Here is a 24,489-nt window from a genome sequence, read left to right as displayed (position 1 = left end):
TGAGCCCTTTCTCTTGACTGCTAGGCGGTCTAGGGGAACGTTGTAAGCTTTCCCAGTGGGTTTTCTTGCTTTCTTCACAGCAGAAAAGCATTCTCCTGACATCTACAGCTAATTATTCATCCTACTCAAAAAAGACCTTCTGAAAATCTTTTTCTTGAAAAAATTCTAATATGAATTTACAGGCCCTTTCTACATTGCAAATACAACCGATTTGTGCCTTGAAAAGATACCCCACGTATTAAGATTAAGGCTTTGAGGATCGCCGCCGAAAAAAAAAAAAAATAATAAAAAAAAAAACAGCCATGTTGAGGCCTTTAATTATATATATCATGGGCGTAGCCAGGATTTTTTTTCGGGGGGGTTTGGGGGGGGGATTTTTTTTCTCCCCCCCCCCCCCCCCCCCCGCGAAATTTGTTTTTTATATGTATTTATATGTGTGTGTGTACATAATCTTTATTGCATTCTGACCCTTCATTCTTTCGAAAGACGTTTATTGTGCCCTAGAATAGGTTCTTCCATGAGTTAGTGGAAACATTGTAGATTCCCCGCCAATACTAGCAAAGGGGTCTGGAGCTCCCCCAGCGCGGGGCGAAGCCCCGCCGCCAAGCACTATTTCTGATATTGAAAGCCAACAAAATGCATATTCTGAGGTATCTACAGTGCATTTTCCTGCTATTAAAAAGTTTTATTTCAAAAACCTAATGTGCTATTCTTACTGACTTAGACCCTCCGGCGCCGTTTGGCGCATTTGCCGTCAAGCTGTTTCCATAAAATTGTAGATTCCCTGCCATTACTAGCAATGGGGTCTGGGGAGCGCTAGCGCGGGGCGAAGCCCCGCCGCCAAGCACTATTTCTGGTATTGAAAGCCAACAAAATGCATATTCTGAGGTATCTACAGTGCATTTTCCTGCTATTTAAAAGTTTTATTTCAAAAACCTAATGTGCTATTCTTACTGACTTAGACCCTACCGCGCCGTTCGGAGCATTTGACGTCAAGCAGTTTCCATAAAAATCTGTCACTGGTAATGTCTGAAGCCTATTCCTACCTGCTCTGAGGATCTCCATGAACGTGTGACGCCAAGTTGTACTAGGATATCATTGCAACTCCTCTTATGCGTAATTCATTTTGTCGGAGAACATGTCCCGCAAACCTCATGCGTCGCTCTATCACAATCTTACTAAAGGGTCGACTCCCAGTTCGGCATAGGATCTCCTTGATTTAAACCCGATCTCTATAACTGACTCCTAAAATCTGTCTTAGCCATCTTTGTTGAGCCACATTTAGTGTTTTTCAATTTCGGCAGATGACTATTCACTACAGTTTATTAAGGGAGCCCTGCCACTGGTAAAAATGTGTAACCACTCTTGAATACGCTCTTGGAATTAAGTGACTGTAGGTTGCTTTAGATTTTATATCGAAAAGAGAAGTTTTATCGTCAAAATCATCTGTTGGGGGTTTTCCACCTCAAAATGTAGGGGGATCTTAAACTCAAAACCATCTGGAGGGGTTTTAAACTTTAAACAAACGCCATCTGTAGAAGAGGGGTTTAAACTCAAAAACCCCGATTGGATTGGCTACGCTCAAATAATTTTAGTGTGTAATTTGCTTTTTTTTTTATATTGAAGAGGTATTTTTAGCATTAAACCCCTCTGAATGGGGGTTTAAACTCAAAACCCCTTTTGGCAACGCTCATAGCATTTTGAGTGCGTAATTTGCTTTTTTTCTTACACTGAAGATGTATTTTTGAGCCTCAAACCCCCCTGGCGGGGGGTTTAAACTCAAAACCCCTTTGGCTGCGTTCATAGATTTTAGTGTCAGTAATTTGCTTTTATTTATATTGAAGAGGTACTTTTTAGCTTCAAACTCCACTGGAGGGGAGTTTAAACTCAAAACCCCTTTTACTACACTCAAAACATAGAGTGTATAATTTGCTTTGTTTTTTATTATTAAAGAGGTATTTTTTACCTTCAAACCCCGCTGAGTGGGGTTTAAACTAAAAACTAAGTCAAAACCCATTTAGCTACGCTCATAACATTTTGAGTGCGTAATTAACTTTTTTTTATATTGAAGAGGGGGTTTATCGTAAATTTTGGAGGGGGTTTTAAAATCAAAATCTCCCTTAACTGTGCTCTTGGAATTAGGGGATTTTCGTTTGCCTTTTTTGTTTTGTTTTGTTTTATAGAAGAGGGGGGGGGGGGGTTAACTACAAAAACCCCAAGTAGGGGATTTAAAACTCAAAACCCCTAGTAGGGGGTTTTAAACACAAAACCCCTGGTAGGGGTTTTTAAACTCGAACCCCCCTGGTAAGGGGTTTTAAACTCAAAACCCCATTGGTTGTGCTGGGGCAATTGATGGTTTAGTATTAAAATCTCACCTAAAATAAACAAAATCAAAGCAAAAATCATTCACTAAATTCCGATCCCCCCCAAGGGGGGGGGGATTTCATTTGGGGGGGGGGGTGAACCCCAACCCCCCCCCCTGGCTACGCCCATGATATATATATATATATATATATATATATATATATATATATATATATATATATATATATATATATATATATATATATATATATATATATATATATATATATATATATATATATATATATTATATTATATTATATTAGTGACAATTTTTTTTTTTAATTTTGTAATTTCTTAACTAAAATACAAAAAGATAAAAAGTATTGGTTTGTCCGATGGGCGGAAGCCGATTGCATGGTTCGCCCCTCCCACCTGGTACAACCCTTTACTAATGATAAAATTTGAGATCAGAGTCTGTGTGCGACATAATGTAAAAATAGACGATCCAATCATTTTCATGTTCTAGGCCTACTGTCCTTCTTACCTTTAGTATCGGCCTGACCCAACCCTTCTCTTTTTTTGTTTTGTTTTGCTGTTTCTTTCTAATAAGGAGAAATAGTGCGTCGTACGGTCGTAGGCGCCAGGAGAATACTGAAGCTCAGAATGCAGGAAAACACCTAGAGCTAAATCCCTAATTAGGAAAGTTTATAGACCTATAGCAGTAAATGTCTGAGAAATACTGGCCTACTGTGTAAAAATGTTCGGCTCGTACTCTTTTACTTCTCTTGCATCAATCCAATTCGAAACCTTTACATCAATCATATGGTCCAAACACACATACGTGCTCATAATAAGCAGAAAAATGACAACCTGTTGTGACAAACTCCTTCATGAACTGTTGTAGGCCTACTGACCTTCAGTGCTGTAAACAGGCCTACTTACTAGCGAGCAGGGCTTCTCAAAGTCTGGAATTTTTTCTCTTGTTAGCATCAAAGGAGCGTTATTGTTGATAGGCCTACATGCACACTGAACAAAATAGATAAATATACTCTCATTTGAATTTTTTTTCGCGCTGTAGGCCCACTACGTAAAAATGTGCACCCGCGTCTTTCCACAATAGACACATAGTTGTTTTTTTTTTGGGGGGGGGGGGGGCTTGAATGACCACTCAGGATCAACTACAAAGAAATCTATCTTCGTCTGAGAAATATGATATTTTACAAAGTAAGCTATGATTTACTCATACTGCCTTTGATTTAGGCCTATTATACTCGCATACAAAAAATCTTTTTATTTGCTTGTTTATTTTACCTTATAAAATACATACACACAAAAAAAAGAAGGTGATTATGTCCCAAGGGTGTCCCTAGGTCAACCTATAGTCATGCATTTGAATTAAACTCAGTTTAATTCAGCCATGTCACTTGTTTTCCTGGCTGACTAAGGTAACCCATAATGCTGTAATAGCACTAGGGAAGTGTGTGTGTGTGTGTGTGTGTGCATAATTAATCTTTTACATTCTGACCCTTCATTTTTTTGGAAGACGTTTATTGTACCCTAGAATAGGTTCTTCCTGGAGTGAGTGAAAAACTGTAAACACCCCGTCCTTGCCAGCATGGGGATCTGGGGGTTCGGGGCGGAGCCACGCCGCCAAGCACTATTAAAACAAAAAAAAAAGCATATTCTGATTCTGATCTACAATGCATTATCCTGCTATTATTTTGTCTCTATGTCATCGCAACTCTAAGTATGCGTAATTCATTTTGTCAGAGAACATGTCCCACAAACCTCATGCGCGCTACGTCAAAACCTCACTAAGTGGTCGACACCCAGTTCAGCATAGGATTTCCTTGATGTAGACCCGATCTCTATAACTGACTCCTAAAATCCGTCTAAGCCATCTTTGTTGAGCCACATTTAGTCTTTTTTCAATTTCGGCAGATGACCTCCATGTTATTCACTGCACTTTATTAATGGAGCCCAGCGACTGGTAGAAATGTGTAATCAATTGGACTTTGGTGACTGTAGTTTGCTTGAGATTGTATATCGAAAAGGGAAGTTTTATCGTCAAAACCATCTGTTGGGGGTTTTTAAACTAAAAGATCTCTGGATTTTGTGTTTTAAACAAACTCAAATTCCCCTTAGCTACGTTCATACAGGCAGGGCCGGTCTACAGATAGCGAGCTCTATGCGAAACGGATTGCGCGGGGCCCAGTCTGGGTAGGGATAAGGATAATAAGTAGGCCTACAAAATCACTGTCAAATTAACTTTACGACCCACCTACATTAGATAGTAGTTTTCCAACAAAAAGCCGATAAACATTCAGATCTGCCTTTTAGATTTACTATCGACTAGCAAAATATCGCTTTTTTTTTTTTAAAGGTCGAGATAGATTTTGATTTATACTTGTATGCCAGTGTTAAAGAAAATTAAGCATTTGAACTTCTGGTTTTGGATAAAATTCGACTTTTTATTACATTTTTATGACAATGTGTTGTTTTTTTTTCCATCGGGAGTAGGATTTGCGTTTTCCATATTGAATAACACCCCGAAATGACAATTGTGTTTGTTTTTAAGGAGATTTAATTGGATGAGTTTTAAGAAGATTTTAATAATTTTAAGAGATTTACATGACTTTTCCCAATATTTTTGCAATTTCAGGAGAATTCGTTATAATGGTTTAATTTAATAATTTACACCTAGAATTCGCGCGGGGCCTATAATGTGAAAGTGCGGGGCCCACTGCGGCCGCATAGGTTGCAGTGGCCTAAAACCGGCCCTGCATATAGGCCTAGAATTTGGTGACTGTAGTTTGCTTTAGAAAAATATTTAAGAGGGGTTTTCAACCTCAAAACTATCTGTAGGGGCATTTTAAACTCAAAACCATGAGAAGGGGTTTTCAACTAAAAGCCCTCTGGAGGAGAGGGGTTTAAACTCAACCCACTCCGTCTTTTTTGGTTACGCTCATAGAAATTTGAGTGTGTAATTTGCTTTTTTTTCTAAATGAAGAGGTGGTGTTTTAATATTCGTTTGTTATGAAATCACTTCTCTATTTTGTGTATGTTCTAGTTTCTTAATGTTTCCTTGAAAGGTCCCATTCGATAATGCATATTCTATTATTTACTAAGATACTTACCCCCCCCCCCACACACACACAAAACACAACTAGTTTTTCTTCTCACTAGACCCTGTCCACGTCATTTGCACCTTCCGAAAAGGCGTCTCTACTCTCAATTTCCTTACGCCTTCTCCCCATTTTTTGTTCTTTCTTTCAAGACGTAAGGGGAGGAAACTCCTCTAATTATGTACAAAGGCTGACTTAATCCAACAAATATGGCGGCGTAGTCCCATTTCCGGATATAAATAAAGAAATGGGAAATATGAAATGAATTACAGAATACGCCTTTCTTTGATTATTTTGGATTATTACAATGGCATGTTGCACAAGTCGAGATACTTTTGTGAATCCAGTATTGAAATACATATTATTCTTCTTCAACTTTACATTTTGGGTAGGCCATCTAGATCTACAGTACACACTTACTGAGTTACTCACTTACCTTACTAATTACTTAAATTACTTACTCAGTTAACTCAGTCGTCTCAGTTATACTGTTATAGTCATACTAGTCATAGTCAGTTACTGTCTTACAAGTAACAAGACTACAAGACAAGTGTAATACAAGTTACACACTGACACACTGTAACACAGTAATCTACACTTAGTCTTAGTGAATATGTATTCTATTTCTGTCGTTTTTCAACACCTACCCCTACAAATGTCTACATCAAGGGCTTAAAGACCAACTGAAGAGGTTTTGGGGTCAATCACAGAAACCGTTTTAATACTTGTTTTCTGTAATATAATGCTTAAAAAAACGTGTATGCAAAATATTTTCTATAACTTTTCAGCCGTTAATGAGATATTAGCATTTTAATGTGGATTTTAGGGACACTAAAAAGTCTTAGTCTCGTAGCCATTCGAGATGTCTTTCTCCCTCACTACACTGGTCCGTGACGTCATAGTTTGGAAACTAGGTCACGCTACTAAATTTAGAGGTAAGCGAATTAATGTTCGCCGGATTAGCCTAGATCCAATCAAGCGTACTATTATCGAGTTTTAGTCCACCGTACAACGTGGATCAGTCTACTATACCTCTTGTTACAGTCCACGTGTGGTTTTTTATGACTATGAGTGTAAGCTAATCAAAATTAGCAAGCCGGTTTAACTTAGATCCATTCATGCGTACCCAGTATTTGACCACAACACAGTGTTTCTGTCCACCATATCGTGCAGTACACCTGCAATTGTTTTTTTTATCACCAATTCTTTCAATTACCGGTATTTTTCGTTCTGATAACGATGATAGTTAAATAGATCTTTATGCTAGAAACTATGGTTGCAGAAACAGCTCCTTGACTAATGGAATTCACTTATTCAAATGCCCTTGGAATGATAATGTGTAATTGTGTGTAGAGATGGGGTGGGGAGAAACAAGTCAAAGCTAGATAGTTACTTACACACTAAGTACAAATTCAGCTTCCTTAACTTTTATATGATTTAAAAATTTAAGAGTAATCCCCATATTGGAAGCAGTTAGCTCAATGAAAAGCTGATAGCAATGAAGAGCTCAATTTGTTTTTCCTAATGCTGTTATAAAGCAGAATTGCTAACTAATAGTTCACTTTTACTTTTTCTTATATTAACATATTTTCAAAGTAATAATAATAATAATAATCTTTATTGTCCAAACAAAAAACATTATAACTATTAGAATATTATCAGAATACTTTAATTTAAATAAGATAATAAGAGCAGAAACAGCTGAGGTAATATATTTGATCAGTTAGGTTCAAGCTATTAAATATTTCAAGTTCTAATATTAAATTATTTATCTGGCTAAATAACTTTTGGGTGCTAAATTTTCTTTAAAATATCTTTGTAAACAGTGTCTTACTGGAAATATTTACATTTCATTAACTAATTTATAAATATATAAACAAACTATGCATTCCGCATTTGTAATAATTTAATTTTTTTTCGTCGTCTGCATCTGTCTTTAGCAAGCTAGTCAGAGCTTTTCAGCTGTTTCTTTCAAAGACAATCTGCTTTCCTATATGCCAAAGAAACCACTGGTTTGTCTGTATAATGAATTAGATATGACAAAATATACAAGTTGCAACTGGGTTCATGTGATCAAGAGAAATGCTGCATTCATCCTTAATCTTCGGAATCGAAGATAATGCCTTATAACTTTATGCTTGCATTAAATATAAAGGGCATGTCCCACAAAGTTGAAATTTATCCAAAAGAATATTTTTTCACTTTTGAGTATTTATAAAGAAAATGTAACAAATTTGTTAATTCTAAAAATTTAAGACAACGTTAGCTTAAAACAAAGCAACTGAAAATATGATTATAATAATAATAATAATCTTTACTGTCCTTGTATAAGACTTATTTATTAAAGATTATTGTCATAACCATATAAAACTGACAGAATTTCTTCTAAGCCATTGAGTGTCATAGCATCAGCTTTTAGATTTGTAAGTAAAAGATGCTCAACAGTCTTATAAAATAACAGTCCAGCTGGCATAACACACAATCAGGCAGCCATCCACTGTTGGACGCATCAGATCATCTTTTAGCCAATGTCAGGTTTCTACAATAAATTAAAAAAAAATATATTTATATATTTATTTAGTAATAGATACATAAATGAAAAATTAAGTAATATTAAATGAATATAAACATTAATGTCAGCCTAGAGGAATCTAGTGCTACTTTACTAGAATATAAATAGATTATATACTATAAAGGTCTATAGTAGATCTATCTTAATTCTTATAATTCTTGGAGTCTAATGATGAAAGAGTTTAGTAAGTCTAGATTTTATTAATTTATAAATCTAGATCTATACCTTCCTTAAGAATGATATATGTAAAAATTATATGCTTTCTAAAAACTATTGTTACTATAGACACTATAGTGACTATAAGTGATAATAGTCTTCTAAATCTTGTAGTAGGCCCTACTACAAAACAAGAATAGACTTTTATAGACCAACTAAAGATTTAGACAGAACCTTCCCCAGGACATAGAATCTATATATTAATATTACAGACCACTAGTGAAGTGACCTAGCCCTATAGCCAAGGCTAGTCAGTAGTCACTATATAAGTCATAAGACTATATTTTTATATTCCTATATTATTGTTTTTTTTTTATTTATTTTTTATAGTAATTTATTTATATATATTATACTAAATTAGATCTACGACTAGATCTAGATTTATTCTACATCTAAACTAAGACTAGTAAAAAAAAAATATAGATCTATGTAGCTAAAAATCTATTATTAGATATTTAAATCCATATCTAGTTACAATCTAGTAATAAGACTAAATTGTCTACGTTAAGCTGGTCTTAATAACAAAAAATAAGATCTAGAATCCTCTAGGTCTAGGCGGTCTAGCTAGATCTAGTGTCTTGAGCTCGACATTTTTCCGTGATTTCCATACTATAACGTCACTTCCGCTTTCGGCCATGACAGAGCTATTTCAAATCTCGTTAATTTTTTTACACTTTCAAATGACTTTTTCTAGTATAAATATGTATTTATTTTAACTCAAATTTTTAGAAACTATATTTGATACCATCTACTATCATAATCAATAGTTATCTCAATTTCGATAAAAACCTCTTCAGTTGGTCTTTAACACAAAAAAGTGTTAATAGATATCCCAGATTTAAAATTGTCATAATTATCAGAACATAATTGCGCATTTCTATGGAAAATTTTATTACATTATCTTTAAGCGTTAAAAAGCTATAGCAATTTAAATGTATAAGCTCCTCCTTTCGGTCACAATTTTTTGGGTATTTTAATAGGCTAAATTTCCGACACTAAAATGGTCATAACTTATGTTCTAATTAACCTAGAAGCATAAATGAGGTATCAATGAACTCCATTCAAAAAGATCTATCTAACTATACTAGTTTCATTTAGATTCATTAAAGTTGAATTTTTTGTCAAAGTACCTAATCTAGTATTAAACTATTTTAGTACTTACTAAGTTACTTACTCTTGACAGTACTGAGTATTCTGTTCTGAGTATTGTCTATCACTATCGACTATTGTCACTATCTAGAAAAAGAATCTGAATGATAAAAATAAATGATAAAATCTCAGGTCTAGCTAGTCTATAGGAGTCTAGAGTTACTCTAACTGTAACTCTATTAACTCTAATTATACTAGATATAGATTCAAGACTAGGAGATCTATAGTCTATAGTACTATAACTATATATAGTAACTATCTGGATCTACTTCTACTTGTAGGCCTAACTAGTAGAATTAAGTAGAATGTAGAACTACTTTAATAAATTTAAATAAATTAATATACTATACTGTTATACTTAAATGTCTTAAATACTTCCCGGACAACCTTGTACTTATTTATTATCTAGATCTAGATTATTCTATATATCTATATATATTATTCTATATCTATAGATATTCTAGTTGCTACTAATTTCTAGAGACTAGTAGAGACTGGATCTATATCAATAATTATTTAATATATATTTTATATATATATATATAAGACTTAAAGTGAAAAAAAAAAGAAAACTTCACCAAAATTCAAACTTGAGAAGATTTCAGTTCAGTAGCTAAAGACTTTACAATGTGGCCACATCATCATACTATTTTTACTCTACAGCAGGGGTTCTGAACCTGTGGGTCGCGACCCCCTTGGGGGTCGATTGACGATTTACCAGGGGTCGCCTAAGACCATCGAAAATATGGATTGTTATTGTCTATTCTTCTATTGCTGTGTGTGTGTGTGGGGGGGGTCGCGGCAGAAAGGGGGATTGTAAAAAGGGGTCGCCGAGCTTAAAAGGTTGAGAACCGCTGCTCTGCAGTATTCTTATCAAAATTTCACAACAATTTTTATTGAATTATTGATCAGTTCTCAAACCTAAATAGATCTAAAAGAATAGTCATAAAAATATTAATTTATAGTTTTTGCTTGGAGGCGCGGTGGCTGAGTGGTAAAGCGCTTGGCTTCCGAACCGGGGACCGCGGTTTGAATCCTGATAAAGACTTGGATTTTTAATTTCATGATCTTCGGGCGCCTCTGAGTCTACCCAGCTCTCATGGGTACCTGACATTAGTTAGGGAAAAGTAAAGGCGGTTGGTCGTTGTGCTGGCCACATGACACCCTTGTTAACCATAGGCCACAGAAACAGATGACCTTTACATAATCTACCCTATAGACCACAAGGTCTGAAAGGGGAACTTTTATTTTATTTTTTTTATAGTTTTTGCATAATTGAAACAAAATTCTTCTCTTTTATTTTTAAATACAGTTAGCAGGATTATCTTTGCTTGCCATAGGAATATGGGCACATCTTCAGAAAGAAACATTCTCTTTTGAAGACGTAAGATCTGTTTTTGATTTCATCACTGATTTGTCAATACTTGCCATCATCATAGGGTGTCTCATGTTTCTACTAGGATTTTGTGGCTGTCTTGGTGCTCTAAGAGAGAATACTTGTCTTATTAAACTGGTAAGTACATATAACAATCACTTTTTGCTTTAAAAAGCTAATTGCTTTAAAAAGCTAATCCGTATTGGGCCTATTAATGTATTACATACTTAACTATTTAAATGTTTTGCAAATTCAACAAACTATTGTTATTCAGTTATTGTAGTATAGAACTTAGAGGTTGTTAGGATACATATTTAATAGTTTGTTCATGTAGTAATCTTTGGACCAAAAGAGTCTAGTAGATAAAATTAGACAGGAAATACAGCATGTTTAGTGATGCTAGTAGGAGTGACATTAGAGACACTTGGAGTAGAAGACTCGAAGACCATTTTCCCTTGTAATTAATTGTTTTAAATCCAGTTATCCAGTTCTTTAAAGAGCGTCTGAAAAACTGAGCAGCTGTGCGAACTCACATGTGTTATAAGTTTCCTAACAATGCTTAAGTTTTACTGTTGTTAAATTTTTAACTTAAGAATAATGCAAGTAAATTTAATCCTTAATAAGATATATATAGATATATATATATATATATATATATATATATATATATATATATATATATATATATATATATATATATATATATATATATATATATATATATATATATATATATTTATTTATTTATTTATTTATTTCATGAGTTTAAAAAAAAACTTTTTTTATTTCTTTCAGTATTATTTTTCCTTGTGTATCATTTTTTTGGGCCAAGTTGGTGGTGCTGTTTATGTGTTCCTTAAGTCAAATGAGTTCCGAGATTTGTTTGTGAAGACATTAAAAGATGAACTGATACCACTCTATACTGAGAGAGAAGATAAGAAAATGCTGGTTGACTTGATACAGGAAAAGGTAAACATGTTTTTTTTTATATTTTTTTTTGCATCTCTGTATTTTGTTCATACATTTAAATGCCATATTCTCAGCTGAACAATTTTTAAAGCACAACTATTGTATTGCAATTGAGTAAAAAGAAGTAAGTCATTAATATCTCTACATATATCATATAACCTTCATATGTTTAGAAATGTATTTGCAAATTAATGTAATCCTCTGTATGTAAAAAGTTCAACAATCCTCTATTTAATAGCTTGGCTGTTGTGGTATGTCTGGAGATGGTTATAGAGACTGGAATAACAACCAATACTACAATTGTACCAAAGAGAACAAGAATGCTATGGCCTGTGCTGTGCCTCATTCCTGTTGTGCTAAGCAAGACACAATTTATGTAAGTTTTATCTCTTCTTAAAATTACACTAACTTTTACCTATTGAGCCATTATGTCAGTCAATTTTAACATCCAGTAGGACTCAAACCTGTAGTTCATCTGTACAATTTTTTAAATTAAATACTCATATATCTCTGATATCATCAGTAACAGAAAGCCTTGGGTCTTTTCCTTTGCTGGGAAGATAGCAAGGAAGACTTTCTGTCCTCATAATCTATTTGTAATCAAAATTGCTCCAGATATTAGATTTTCTTACTTACAGAACTTGCATCTTACAATGTTTTTTCTTTTTTTTTTGTTTATACATTTTTCTTTTTGTTTCTATAGAGATTTTCTTTTTAAATAAATAATCTTCCTCATCATAATTAATGGTATCAATCATTTCTCTTTCAGCCCGGAGTAACTAATATCCTTTGTGGAGCCAACTCATTAAATGAAAAGGTTTGTTAGACTTTATTTTTCATTTGCACTTATACGGTCCAAATTGGATAACAATAGTTGCATAGTAACTATTTTGTTTAAGTACAAAAATTTTAACACAGATCAAAGCATATAAAATTTCATTAAAATGTTATCAATTTAACTTTACATCATATCATATTGAGCTACTTTATTAAATTCCTTACTTTTTATGGTTCAAAACCAGATAGAATCTCAGTTTTAAAACTATTAAAATACAAAATAATTTCCATAGATATCTTTATTCATTTGTAATACTTATAATATTTAGTTTTCAATACTGAAACTCTAAGATTAATCTTTAGAAGCTCAGATGACTTTCATTAATAACATCTTGTTCTGTTTCTTTGGCTATCCCTGCCTCATAATTTTTTCTGTTTGCCTTTCAGGGTTCCACTAATATTTACATTGTTGGATGTGTATCTGCAGTGATGCAAGTGGTTGAGAATAATTTGCCAATTGTAGGAGGTATTATAATCGGCTTTGCTGTACCTCAGGTGAGTGAATATAACCAACAGACCTGGATTAGTGCTATAGTGTGATATTATCCCTGGACTATCTGACCATGATATTGTTAAAATACAAATATAAAAGCAGCAACCAATATGAAACCCAAAAGAAAAATCTTACTCTGGAACAAAGGGCAACCTAACATAATTACACCAAGCTGCATTAAAATTTCAACAAACATTCAGAAGCAATCAGAAAAAGACAAAGACATTAAACTCCTATTTGATGGCCTCTGGAATTTCATTGAAAGTTATCTGAAAAACATTGCAGAAAATTAAATACCAAATAAATACTCATAAAACAAAATAAATAAATGCTGGTTTAATAGTAAATTAAAGAAACTTTGCAAACATGATTAAAACCTATATAGAAAATTTAAAGAAACTATGGCAGAAAGAGCTTATAAAAAGTATATTAAATTTAAACACCTAACTCAAACAGTAAGCAGACAGCTGCAGAGTGAAAACATAAACAAGATAATATCTAAGTAAAACAATAAAAACCTATGGTCATACATTAAGTATAAGAAAATGGAAACAACAGGAGTAGCACCATAATAACTTAACACAAAATAGTAATGAAACTAAAGCTAACATGCTAAATAAATAATTTGCATCAGCATTCTCAGCCCTCGGAGACTAGGCATATTACTTAATTTGAACCAAGTCAACAACATAGGAGATGGCTGCCTGGTCGTGCGGTTTGCGCACTGGACTGTCGTTCAGATTTATCGATAGTCGAGGGTTCAAACCCTGCCCGCTCCCATCCCCCGTCGTCCTGTGGGAGGTTTGGACTAGGAGGTAAACTATCTTCAACTCTGAAGGAACATTCGAAACATGTAAAACATTTTACAAACATATGAAGTACAAGAAAATGGGATCCAAATACTATTTTTGAACATTAATCTGAATAAAGCATCAGGATCTGATGGTATTCCAGCTAGAAAGAACTGAGCAATAAGCTAGCACCAGGGCAGAGTACCAAGGGAGTGGAAAGACGCTAATGTCACTCTCCTATTTAAAAAAAAAAAAAAAGGAGAAAAATCTAACCCAGGAAACTACAGACCAGTATCACTTACCAGCATCACAGGTAAAATCATACAACACATAGTATGTAGCAACATCAATAAACTATTTAGACAAACATAATGTCCTTACTCCATACCAACATGGCTTTAGGAAATTTAGATAATCTGAAACACAACTAATAGGACTAATTGATGATTTTTCAAAAGGCTTAGATAATAATGAGCAAATAGATTATATTTTTCTAAGTCATTTGACAAAGTTCATTACCATAGCTTGCTTAACAAATATTTTTTCATTGATGGTTCATAACATCAATGGATTCAGGATTTTCTGATAGGGAGAGAACAAACTGTAATAATAAATGTCTCTGAATCAACACCAATGACAGTAAACTCAGTTGTATCTCAAGGAACAGTCGTAGGTCCACTACTATTTCTAATTTACATAAATGATTTACTAAATTACATTAGTTCAGGAACTAAAGCCAGATTATTTGCAGACAATTGCTTAATATATAGAACATTAAAAACAACACAAGATACAGACATTTTACAAAGAGAATTAGATGAATTACAGAAATGGGAATCAAATTGGAGTATATCTTTCCACCCAGAAAAATGTCAGTTATAAGAGTAACAAAAACTAAATAATACCACTGATCTTATTCATGGTAATAAAAAACTATCATGGAATCCTCATATTGATGAAATTATTAAAAAATCAAACTAACATTTAGGGTTTATTTTTACAAAACAAATAAGAAAATAAAACTAAAATGTTATTTAACCTTGGTTAGGCCAATAATAGAATATGCATCCTCTGTTTGGGACCCCCTCAACTCAAGGAAACATTAAGAATGTGAACAGACACAAAATAGAGCCATGAGATTCCAAACATTTGATTAGAGTGACACCTTTAGTAAAATCATTAAATTTAGAAACCCTGAACCATTGAACCATAATCTTCTAATACAAAAACGAAACCTAATAAAATACTCATTTAGACACAAAGATAAAGGCACATTCCTTGTTTCATATGCTAGGATAAATTTATACTAATGCTCATTCTTCCCTAGTGTTGTTAAAGCATAGAATGTGTTGCCTGAGTCAGCCAGGAATTTAAGTTATTGATATGCACGACTAGATTGTTCTAGATAGGATGAATCATGTACTTTTTTAAAGTAACATATGTATTTTATAAAATAAGATACATCCCTTTGAACAGCTAACATATTTAATCATCGGCATCATTAAACTCATTATATACTTGCTGATACCTGTGCTTAACTATATTGAAATAGTTGGTATATGTTGATTACTTTTCAGCAATCTTTTTTTTTTTTCATACTTCAATGCAATGCCCACTTTATAATGCCACCACACTCTTTTGACCATTGAAATTAAGTCCAATAAAAACACCACAATTTAGTTCTCTCCCTTTTCATGTCCTTTTAGAGCAGGGGTTCTCAACCTGTGGGTCGCGACCCCTTTGGGAGTCGATTAATAATTTGCCAAGGGTCGCCTAAGACCATCGAAAATTTGGATTGTTTTTGTCTATTCTTCTAGTGCTGTATGTGTGTGAGGGTGGGGGGGGGGGGTCGCGGCAGAGTGGGGGAATTGTAAAAAGGGGTCGCCGAGCTTAAAAGGTTGAGAACTACTGTCTTAAGGGGTCGATTGACGATTTGTCAAGGGTCGCCTAAGACCACAATATGGATTGTATTTTGTCTATTCTTCTATTGCTGTGTGTGTGTGTGTGGGGGGGGGGGGTCGCATCAGAGTTGGAGATAATAATAAGGGGTCGCCGAGCTTGAAAGGCTGAGAACCGCTTTTTTAGACAATGTTCAGATTCTGAAAGTCTGTCTTTTGTCATTCATGATTATTCAGCAACTTTCAAGATGTCTGGCTCTATACTATTCCATAGAATTTACAAAAGCAATAATAATTGTAAATTTATTTCCATATTGCTTATGTAATTCTATTGAATTGTATTTACTTCTAAGCATAAATTCATATCTGAATAAATTATTTCTTATAGATTATGGGAATAGTGCTGTCACGTACACTGGATGGTCAGATATCAGATCAGTTGGCGAGGTGGAGACGATACCATCAAGACAGATGAGTAATAAGAAGGCCATAAAGCAATTATGTCCAAAGTCAAGTTTTGCAATAAGGCTCAATAATGGAGTACATCATGGAAATCCATTTATTTTCTTTCGCTAGTCATTGTCTGTCTGGTCATGTACTTAAATTATTTCATTCTTTTATTTTGATGGCTAAATAGCTCTGTCATCTAAATCATTGTTTTTACATCTCTGACATTACTTTTTAACAATGATTGTACGCTTGTCTACAATCATTACCCAGCCTGATCAATGTTATATTAGTGTGTCTGTGTCTTTTGTTATTGTGTTTGTGTATGGATCCTTTGTAATACTGATCAAACTGAAAGTTCTGTTATGCACAATCCTCTCAACATTGTCCAAGTTGTTACTGCGGTTTTTACATTGTCATTTAAATAGTCATCTGTTGTCTCCTTTTTGATTTCCAGTTGAGGTCAAATTAAGGACATCTGTCTTCCTGCATTTGAAGAGCATGACACATCCACCTAACTTGTTTCTTTTTAAATACTGTCAATCATTGACAGCAGATCACAGATTGTTGCGATAGGACATTGTTCAGGTTAGAATTATTCTCAGGCACTTAGGTTGGAGCACTTTGGATTGATATCTTTTTGTTCCACACTTCTCTGGAATTAGGATCTGTACAAAATTCTTTCTTTGTTTTATGGCAGAGAGGATTATTTTAGTGTTCCAAATATTTGTTTGTTTGTTCAGAATGTGGCGGTAGCCCACCTAGTTTGTCTCTGGAACATTTTAGCAGTCTTTTCATTTCTTTGCTGCTGTTATGCCTAAGTTTATATACTCAACCAATTAGCTGTCCATCCTATTAGTTCAAAGACTGTTCCTCTGCAGAGACTTTATATTTTCACTGACCAAATAATTTTGTTTTGTGAAAAAAACAAATAATCTTTTGAGCTATTTTTATTTTGATTTGAACTAAATGCTTTATCTATGCAAGGCTGTATACACAATTCTGGCAACTATGGTACCATAAGCATTTATTAGCAGTTGTATGCGTCTTCATTTGCTGTAACATGTACATTGTTGACTTTTTGTCTATGCAGTTTCAGGAGGAGTCTTAAGTTTCAGATAAATGTTTTGCTAATGACTACATAGTTGACAAAATATTAGCCATGACAAATATTTAAGGCAAGAGTTGAGAGTTAACTTTAAAAAAAAATTGTCTTCTATGTGAATTATCGTCTTGCTCATTAAGATGATGTTAAATGTTTGATACTGTGGATTTTACCTTTTTTTTTTAAAATTACAAATTCCTTAGAACAAAATGTTGTCTACATAGTCTCACAGTACAAGTCCCTGCTTTGTATTTACTATTCATTTTGTTTCTGTTCACTGATATACTTTTTTTCATATCAATATTCAGTGGCACAAGGGGGGGGGGTTGAATCAATGAAGACATGGATATAACTAAGATAAAAATAGTTTCTACTTATATATTCTCATGACGTAAGTCTATTTTATCCTTCTTAATGTGATGTGCAGTTTTTTTTTGCTTTTCAATTTTTATAATTGTTTTTTTTTTTTTTTTTTTTTTTTGTAAATGGGGTTTGTGATAACTTTTGTTTATTGGCCAGAGCATATATTTATGTCAACAGCGCAGCACATTTTGTATTTAATTTTGTGTGTGTGTGTGTACAGCAATAACTTTATTATCTATTTAGTTGGAGACTATATTTATTCTTGTTCTTGGGTTTCTGATTACTTTAAATAAGCTATTTTCTTAAAAGGTTGTCTTTTTTACCTAAAAATATCAAATGTCATTTTATACATAATATAATTCAAAATTATGTAAGAAAGAAATAAAGTGACACATTCTAATGTTTTGCACTGTACCAATCGTTTTGAAACAAGTTTATGAAGAAAAGAACAAAAGAAACATCATTATTAAAAAGATTCATTATTTTAAGATATTTGATTTAGAACTAGTGTTTCTTATCAATACGTCTTGGTGAACAAATGGTTACTTCCTTCTAGTATATATACTATATATATATTATTATATCTGTAATTATTTTTGTTTAAATATCAATATCGCACATTTTAAAAATATTATATTGTTTTAAAAGTGAATATTAAAGTGAATATAATCACCTGAACATTCAATTGAAATTCCATTTGGTTTCAACTATGGATATATTTGGTATCATGCTGTATCATGGGGACATGGTGAAACCAAAAGATTGTCTCTATTTAAGACCTGGGCGTTCACATAATTTAATTTGTGTCTGACATATTATGAGGAAAGTAAAGGTGGGTGACATGTGTTGTCCACAACACCATTTTTAAATGGTAGGATAATTTTACCTCATCTGTCCCAGAGTTCTTAGACGGCAAAAAGGTTTTTGTGTGTTTGATGGATTGACTCAAGTTTTGTTGGATTCCAGTTGTTTTTTTTTAAACCTGATCAGACCTGCTCATTGTATTGTAAAAAAAAATATAACTGTAGTAAGTTAATGTTGCTGACAAAATGTACTTCAAAGATCTCTTAACTCTAATTTGATATAACATTTATATATTATACATATATATATGTGTGTAGTTTCATGTATTTTCTAAATTGTATGTGATCTCCTTGGCCCTGCTTTCGTTGGTAGCCTTGGGGATTTGTTTTGATAACTTTTTTTTCAAGTTGGCTTTCATATGAATGTAAATGAACAAAAAAATGTAATAACATAAAATATATTTTTTTTTTAAACTCAAAAAACAATCCCCATGCATTTCATAAAGCATGCTTTTGATTGGAGGGCAAGGTGAACATTGATCTTGTTATGTAGAAACTTTTTACCATATCTGTTACGCAGGAATCGATTCACTTTGATATAGTCAGAAACTCTAGCACCTTTTTTTTTTAAAGAAAAAAACTAAACTTTTTTTTTTTCACTAACCTCACCGGTGCAGGTGTAATTACAACAAGAATACCTTGCCATACACTATGAGTGCCTTGTCCTATATATACATTCTCTTTTTACGCAGACAGCATTTTTCTTTAATCTTTTAAGAATCAAAAACTTCTGAGAATTAAAAAAAAAGAAAGAAAAGTTGCTCTATAACTAATTAAAAAGTTGCTTTTTTTAAAGACAATTGTTTAAAGTTAATGCAGAGTAATGTTTCTTTTTTATTTATTTATTTGAGATCTTCTGTACATATTTTGTACAGTGAAAGAGTAGAATTTCTAGATCATACAAAAAAATTGCTGGTAAATAATAAATAAAACAAAATATGCGAGACATACATATACGTGTATATAAGTTCAGGTTTTCAACATCCATTAAACTTGTAATATAAATTTAGCAATAAAAAATGTTGAATTTATATTTTATGCTGTCATTATGCTTTGTCTGTGCATCTCAATACTACATGTTTAAGTAACAAACACAGTATTAAAGCCATTCCAAAGTTTGTCTATCGTACAGCATCCTTGTTCATTTCGCTGATTTAATTATTTGCTACCATAATTCTGAATGCTGGAGGAAGTACAATCTTGTTTATATTTAGAAATTGATATCAATGATTCTATGATCATTCCATTCATAAACATGCTTATTTTTAGAACTACTTTGACATTGTTTTTCAATTAATGCTTACAAAGATACAAAGTTTTGGAATGTGTAAATTGATATGCACATTGCAACTGTTGTAATGAACTAATAAATATATTTTGGATGTAGAAATGTGCATGCAGTTTTTTAAAATCAAATTGTATCATTTGCATATGTGACGAGGCCACACAGAATAGTACAGAAACCAGTTTTGGGTGTTTATATTTTATTATAGTCATTTACATTTTCATAAGACATGGTAAAGAAAAACATTTTTCAAAGATAACCTTGTTTTAAATGTTTTTAATTATCAAGTACATGTAATTTTGGACTAACTAGTCAAATTTTTTTTTGACCAATGGGTCAGCCTGACCAGAACTTTACCATTGTTTTTGTTTGACTTTTGCATGCATGGTTCCTTGCAACTTTGTAATTATTAGTAAATGTACATTATTTCACAAATAAACTAATAGGAAAAACAATACAAAAACATGTAACCTAAGTTTATAAAGTGCTTTTATTTTTTTCGTATGGAGATTCCTCTCTCCAGATTGTGATGAGGTCAACTATATGATCCTGTGCATGTTTCAACAAATTTGATCTGATTTTTTTTTATGGCGAATCCTCTCAAAATGACTTTTTCATTCTTGATTTTTTTTTCTTGTTTCTTACAAAAAAAAAATATCAATAAAATATTTTAATATTACAGAATAGTTAAAATGATTTTTTCTAGTTTTACTAATTAATAACATTGTCATAAGCAGCCTAACAGACTATTACACTATTCATGGGCGTAGCCAGGGGAGGGTTTTTGGGGTTCAAACCCCCCCCCCCCCCCCCCCCCCCCCCCCCGAAATGAAATCCCCCCCTTGGGGGGGGGGGGGGGATCGGAATTTAGTGAATGATTTTTTGCTTTGATTTTGTTTATTTAAGTTGAGATTTTAATACTAAACCATCAATTGCCTCAGCACAACCAATGGGGTTTTGAGCTTAAAACCCCTTACCAGGGGGTTTTGAGTTTAAAACCCCTTACCAATGGGGGTTCGAGTTTTAAAAACCCATACCAGGGGTTTTGTGTTTAAAACCCCCTACTAGGGGTTTTGAGTTTTAAACCCCCTACTTGGAGTTTTTGCAGTTAACCCCCCCCCCCTTCTTCTATAAAACAAAAATGCAAACGAAAATCCCCTAATACCAAGAGCACAGTTAGGGGAGATTTTGATTTTCAAACACCCTCCAAAATTTACGATAAACCCCCTCTTCAATATAAAAAAAGTTAATTACGCACTCAAAATGTTATGAGCGTAGCTAAATGGGTTTTGACTTAGTTTTTAGTTTAAACCCCACTTCAGCGGGGTTTGAAGGTAAAAAATACCTCTTTAATAATAAAAACAAAGCAAATTATACACTCAAAATGTTTTGAGTGTAGTCAAAGGGGTTTTGAGTTTAAAACTCCCCTCCAGTGGAGTTTGAAGCTAAAAAGTACCTCTTCAATATAAATAAAAGGAAATTACTCACACTAAAATCAATGAACGCAGCCAAAGGGGTTTTGAGTTTAAATCCGCCCGCCAGGGGGTTTTGAGGCTAAAAAATACATTTTCAGTGTAAGAAAAAAAGCAAATTACGCACTAAAAATGCTATGAGCGTTGAAAAAAGGGGTTTTGAGTTTAAACCCCCATTCAGAGGGGTTTAATGCTAAAAATACCTCTTCAATTTAAAAAAAAAAAGCAAATTACACACTAAAATTATTTGATCGTAGCCAATCCAATCGGGGGTTTTGAGTTTAAACCCTTCTTCTACAGATGGCGTTTGTTTAAAGTTTAAAACTCCTCCAGATGGTTTTGAGTTTAAGATCCCCCTACAGAGCATTTTGAGGTGGAAAACCCCCAACAGATGATTTTGACGATAAAACTTCTCTTTTCGATATAAAATCTAAAGCAAACTACAGTCACTTAATTCCAAGAGCGTATTCAAGAGTGGTTACACATTTTACCAGTGGCAGGGCTCCCTTAATAAACTGTAGTGAATAGTCATCTGCCGAAATTGAAAAACACTAAATGTGGCTCAACAAAGATGGCTAAGACAGATTTTAGTAGTCAGTTATAGAGATCGGGTTTAAATCAAGGAAATCCTATGCCGAACTGGGAGTCGACCCTTTAGTAAGATTGTGAGAGAGCGACGCATGAGGTTTGCGGGACATGTTCTCCGACAAAATGAATTACGCATAAGAAGAGTTGCAATGATATCCTAGTACAACTTGACGCCACTCATTCATTGAGGTCCTCATGGCAGGTGGGAAGAGGCGTCAGACATTACCAGTGACAGATTTTTATGAAAACAGCTTGACGTGAAATGCTCTAAGTCAGTAAGAATAGCACATTAGGTATTTAAAATAAAACTTTTTAATAGCAGGAAAATGCACTGTAGATACCTCAGAATATGCATTTTGTTGGCTTTCAATACCAGAAATAGTGCTTGGCGGCGGGGCTTCGCCCCGCGCTAGCGCTCCCCAGACCCCATTGCTAGTAATGTCAGAGAATCACCAATTTTATGGAAACAGCTTGACGGCAAATGCGCCAAACGGCGCTGGAGGGTCTAAGTCAATAAGAATAGCACATTAGGTTTTTGAAATAAAGCTTTTTAATAGCAGGAAAAAGCACTGTAGATACCTCAGAATATGCATTTTGTTGGCTTTCAATATCAGAAATAGTGCTTGGCGGCTCCTAGCGCTACCCCAGACCCCCTTGCTAGTATTGGCGGGGAATCTACAATTTTTCCACTAACTCCAGGAAGAACCTATTCTAGGGCACAATAAACGTCTTCCGAAAGAATGAAGGGTCAGAATGCAATAAAGATTATTTACACACACACACATAAATACATATTAAAAAAATTCGAGGGGGGGGGGGGGGGTCGGGGGGGGGGAGAAACAAATCCCCCCCCAAACCCCCCCCCCCGAAAAAAAATCCTGGCTACGCCCATGACACTATTACATTTTAGTGTACATAATAATTATTGTGTACATCTAAAAGTCTACTCCACTAAACCTTAGCGTTCATGTGGGGGTGCCTATATCGGTGTTGGCTAATAAGTCTTTCTATTCAGCCTTGACTTCATAGATAGGCAGCTACATGTATTCCTTGTTTCGAGAAAAGCTTTTATATAACAACAAAAATGCTCCAAAGAAAACTAATGTTGCTTTCCTTTTGTAATTATAGATCTAGTGCCCAGTTTAGCAGCTCTTAATAATAAATACTCTCGTGTCTTTTTGTGAATCCTCACTTACCTACGCCTCTCCCTCTCATACTTGTTTTAATTTATTACGCATGCGTCGACTGAGCGCCTACTAGTTGCTACTATATGAAGAGTGTTCATCGAACAGCGGATATGATCCAGGAGCTATCAATTGACGTGTGGACAATGGAATCATTATCGCAGAACTGTCCTTATTGACAGTCGCTATTCCTCTGCGGCTCGCTGCTCACTGTTCTCTCATCATGAGCGTCCATAATTTGGTACAGCAAACAAAATATGAAGAGTGGGTAATTGAATCATGCTCATTGATCGAGTCGCATTGGTGATGTGGTGGGGCCAGTCAGGATTTGGCTGTACTGATCACTGTATTCGCGCTCTTTTATTGTTATTTTTTTTAGCGGCCCCCGAAAGGGGAAAAGACGCTCTTAGTTTTGTGTGAAATGTCTGTCCGTCTGTCCCGTTTAGATCTCGTAAACTAGAAAAGATATTGAAAATCCGACATCACAATATTTTAGACCATTCAAAGTTCTGATGCAACGGCTACTTATTTTTTCCTGAAAGCGAAAATTCTAATTTTTAAAATCAGTTATGCAAGCAGTTTTTTAAAGAGAAAAAGCTAATTAGTATGCATTATAAGTTAGACCTAATTTAAAACGAATAGTAATCTTGTAAACTCCATTTTCGTAAATTTTTTTTTAAACGAGGGAGAATATATTCTTTTCCGAATTCAAATATGACATTGAGCCTGTTCAAAACAATTACATTATTTATTCCGAACCGGGGGTCCCGGGTTCGAATCCTGGTGAAGACTGGGATTTTCAACTTCTGAGTCTACCCAGCTCTAATGGGTACCTGACATTAGTTGGGGAAAAGTAAAGGCGGTTGGTCGTTGTGCTGGCTACATGACACCCTCGTTGGGGCACTACACAAGATCTGTTAGCCTTCTTTCTCCATTCTTATCTCTCATTTGTCTTTGATATAGGCTAATTTCATTCGGATGTTCTTTCTGAAAATATTGAAGCCTGCCTGGGTGGACCACTGGTCGTGCGGTTTGCGCACTGGACTGTCGTTCGGATTTATCGACGGTTGAAGGTTCAAACCATGCCTGCTCCCATCCCCCGTCGTCCTGCGGGAGGTTTTGACTAGGAAGTAAACTATCTTCAACTCTAAAGGAACATCCGAATTATGTAAAACATTTTTCTTCGGGGGCCGATTTTGAGTTTGTGTTTCCACACAAACTGTCTTTTGTAACCTTGTTTTTAGCTAAAATGATAAAGGCCAAAGCGATACGAATTTATGTAATAGAAACACAATTTTACGAAAACATTGGATAGAACAAAATCCTTTGTCGAGATACATTTGAGTCACAGAAAAAGCCCTTGTAGAAGACATGCGCAGAAGACTTTTAAGAAAATTTAAATGGACTCCAGGCGAAAAAAGGCTTTGGCTGCGTCAGATGTGGAAAAATA

At 34.1% G+C, this 24,489-nt stretch overlaps 1 protein-coding gene across 2 annotated transcripts; it reads left to right on the top strand.

The window, feature by feature from the left end:
- Window positions 1-5,606: 5,606 nt before the first annotated feature.
- LOC106074043 (tetraspanin-33-like) lies at window positions 5,607-20,472 on the top strand. 2 transcript variants are annotated; one of them, XM_056004853.1, is made up of 7 exons: window positions 5,607-5,820; window positions 10,682-10,882; window positions 11,540-11,713; window positions 11,952-12,089; window positions 12,483-12,530; window positions 12,938-13,045; window positions 16,637-20,472. In XM_056004853.1, the coding sequence occupies exons 1-7, from the start codon at window positions 5,740-5,742 to the stop codon at window positions 16,649-16,651; spliced, it is 765 nt and encodes a 254-aa protein (XP_055860828.1). In that variant the 5' UTR covers window positions 5,607-5,739; the 3' UTR covers window positions 16,652-20,472. The 2 variants fall into 2 exon arrangements, with proteins under 2 accessions (XP_055860828.1, XP_055860824.1); XM_056004849.1 differs by having other exon boundaries at window positions 5,609-5,820; window positions 16,121-20,472.
- The last annotated feature ends 4,017 nt before the right edge of the window (window positions 20,473-24,489 follow it).

This window comes from Biomphalaria glabrata, chromosome 1 (genome assembly GCF_947242115.1).
Source record: "Biomphalaria glabrata chromosome 1, xgBioGlab47.1, whole genome shotgun sequence".
NCBI classification, from domain to species: domain Eukaryota; kingdom Metazoa; phylum Mollusca; class Gastropoda; family Planorbidae; genus Biomphalaria; species Biomphalaria glabrata.
The sequence above is the reverse complement of the archived record's forward strand: the minus strand, read 5'-3'. Positions and strand labels throughout refer to the sequence as shown.